The sequence below is a fragment of the Aplysia californica genome, unplaced genomic scaffold (assembly GCF_000002075.1).
Source record: "Aplysia californica isolate F4 #8 unplaced genomic scaffold, AplCal3.0 scaffold00967, whole genome shotgun sequence".
Lineage (NCBI taxonomy): Eukaryota > Metazoa > Mollusca > Gastropoda > Aplysiida > Aplysiidae > Aplysia > Aplysia californica.
This window is the reverse complement of record NW_004798237.1, coordinates 242,823-245,414: the sequence shown is the minus strand read 5'-3', so window position 1 is coordinate 245,414 and position 2,592 is coordinate 242,823. Positions and strand designations below refer to the sequence as shown.

Here is a 2,592-nt window from a genome sequence, read left to right as displayed (position 1 = left end):
CTATTGTCATTTTTCCTCTACTTCTTTTGTATGTTTGTCACACTCTTGTGACCCACTATTTCCGGGGTGCCTTGATAGTCGAAGCAGACTTTGTGCTATTGAAGCTAGAGAGGTGAGCAGAGTAAATCTGATTCCCTGTAAGGACTTCTCTGTTGACATCCACCCCTTGGCGCTCATATGACCTTATGCAGTTGCGAGCGCCGTAAGACCTCTACAAAAAAAAGGACTTTCACAGTGGCGTCGGTGGCCTAGTGATTAATCTACCGGGCCTGTATTCATGTGTGGTTTTTCGTAAAACTCCTTCGAAAACTTTAAAGATAAAAACAACCTAAAACGTCTTTACGTCAAATAAAACTCAACGATTATTATCTCATATCGTCAAGAGTACCTATTCCGAGAACTGCTGCTGCGAGAGAACCGGTTCACCAACGTGATGCTTACCAGGGACCGGTTCGCCTCTATCTTGGGCGGGGCCAGCCTTTTCCATACCCCATGCGCATAATTTGTCCTTCCAGGGAAACAAAGATAATGTTAGTTACTCTCTAGTAACACCGCTGATATTCGGTACTTTTATAACCTATTTGTATTGCAAGTGGCGTAAAACTCGTCCAAAAACTTTTTTAAAACCCTAAAACCTCTTTACTCAAAATAAAACTGAACGAATATTTCACAGCGCCAAGAGTACCTGTTCCGAGAACTGCTGCCGCTAGAGAACCGGTTCACCAACGTGATGCTGACCAGGAACCGGTTCGCCACTATCTGGGGCGGGGCCAGCCTTCTCCAGGCCCACTTGTCCTTCCTACAGGAACTGCTGGAGCCCGGGCTGGGCTGGAACTGGGACTACTACATCAACCTGAGTGAGAGCGACTACCCGATCAAGTGAGTGGGGGGTTGGCGGGTGGTTGGTGGGTGGGTGTTGGGTGAGTGAGTGGGTGGTTGGTGGGTGGGTGTTGGGTGAGTGAGTGGGTGAGTGAGTGGGTGATTGGTAGGTGCTTGGTATCAAGTAAGTGGGTTGTTGGTAGGTGAAAATATCTAGTAAGTGGGTGGTTGGCGGGTGTCTATCGAGTGAGCGGGTGAATTGCAGGTGTTCTGGTTGGTCGGTTTCTTTTGAGAGCAACTACCCGATCAAGTGAGTGGGTGGTTGGTGGCTGAGTGTCGGGTGAGTGGGTGGTTGGCGTGTGCTCTGGTATGGTCTGCTTTTCCGAGAGCGACTACCCCATCAAGTGAGTGGGTGGTTGGCGGGTGCTCTTGTATGGTCTGCTCCTCTGAGAGCGACTACCCCATCAAGTGAGTGGGTGGTTGGCGGGTGCTCTGATGGGGTGTGCTCCTTCTTTCAAACATCGGTTGTCCTATCTCGACAGTGGGTGGTTGGTTGGTGCCCGTTGAGTAAGTGGTTGGTGGGTGGGTGCTCTAGTGTGGTTTGCTCCTTCTTTCCTATAAAAAACGATCATCCTTCTCTCTCCCCCTCCTTTTTTGTGTTTGTTACTCTCTTGTAACACGTCTCATCTTGGGTGCTTATCAAGTGAATGGGTTGTTGGCGGGTGTGTGGTTGGCGAGTGCTCTGGCGTGGTCTGCTCCTTTGAGAGTGACTACCCTATCAAGTGAGTGGTTGGTTGGCGGGTGCTTGTCTAGTGAGTGGGTGGTTGATGGGATGGGTGGTCTGGTGTGGTCTGCTCCATCTTTCCTTTAAAAAACTATCGTCATTTCTCTCTCCTCCTTTTTTGTTTTTGTTTTTACACCTCTAATCTTGAGCACTTACATGACCTTATTGTGTTGCAAGTGCCGTTAAACTCTTACTAAAGCTGAAAATCTTTTGTCCTTATTCTTCCAGTGGGGGGTTGGTGGGTGGGTGCCTATCGAGTGAGTGGGTGGCTGGCGGGTGCTCTGGTTAGTCTTTTCCATTATGGACGACTACCCAATTAAATAAGTGGGTGTTGAGCACCTTGCTAATGATAGAGTGTATGATGTGACCATGGAGTAAATATTTTACTTTATGGTCGTCTGTGTTCTCAAATGAGTGGTGTGAATTTATACCCGTGTGATCGAATCCCTTAATTCATTCCAATGTTAGCTATAGTCCTTTCTGTTTTGGAATTAATGAGATAAATATTTAGAGAGAGATTTTCTTTTTGCCAAAATGCAATGTACTGATTATATTATGTTTCTGTTGTATTGTAAAGCGCTCAGAGCCTGTGTTTGTTTTAGTAGAGGTTTTACGGCGCTTGCAACTGCATACGCTCATATGAGCGTCAAGGGGTGGATGTGAACAGAGAAGTCCTTTCAATGAATCAGACTTACTCTGCTCACCTCTCTAGTTTCAACAACCCAAAGTCTGCATCGACTATCAAGGTTCCCGGAAATAGCGGGTCACAAAAGTGTGACAAACATACAAAAGAAGTAGAGGAAAATGACAATATTAAGGATTAGAAAAGAAAAAGCAGCAGTTCCTTTTTGTAGTTCAGGCACATTCATGAGCATGACCTTGTTGGATCAGCCCATTTACAATTCTACTTTGCATTAGATTGAGAAATGTCTCCCCTTTGAGAATGGCCTAAAGACTCTTCAGTCAGTGGCACCCCCCCCCCCCCCCCC

The 2,592-nt window shown here is 46.7% G+C and overlaps 1 protein-coding gene across 1 annotated transcript in view; it reads left to right on the top strand.

Annotated features, from left to right (window-relative positions):
• The window catches only part of LOC101851083 (xylosyltransferase oxt), a gene marked incomplete at its 5' end in the record, with an annotated part of 15,915 nt that overhangs the window by 4,054 nt on the left and 9,269 nt on the right, over positions 1-2,592 (top strand). Inside the window, 1 exon segment of the mRNA XM_013089506.2 lies at positions 674-879. Within this exon segment, the coding sequence (XP_012944960.1) occupies positions 674-879 (206 nt within the window).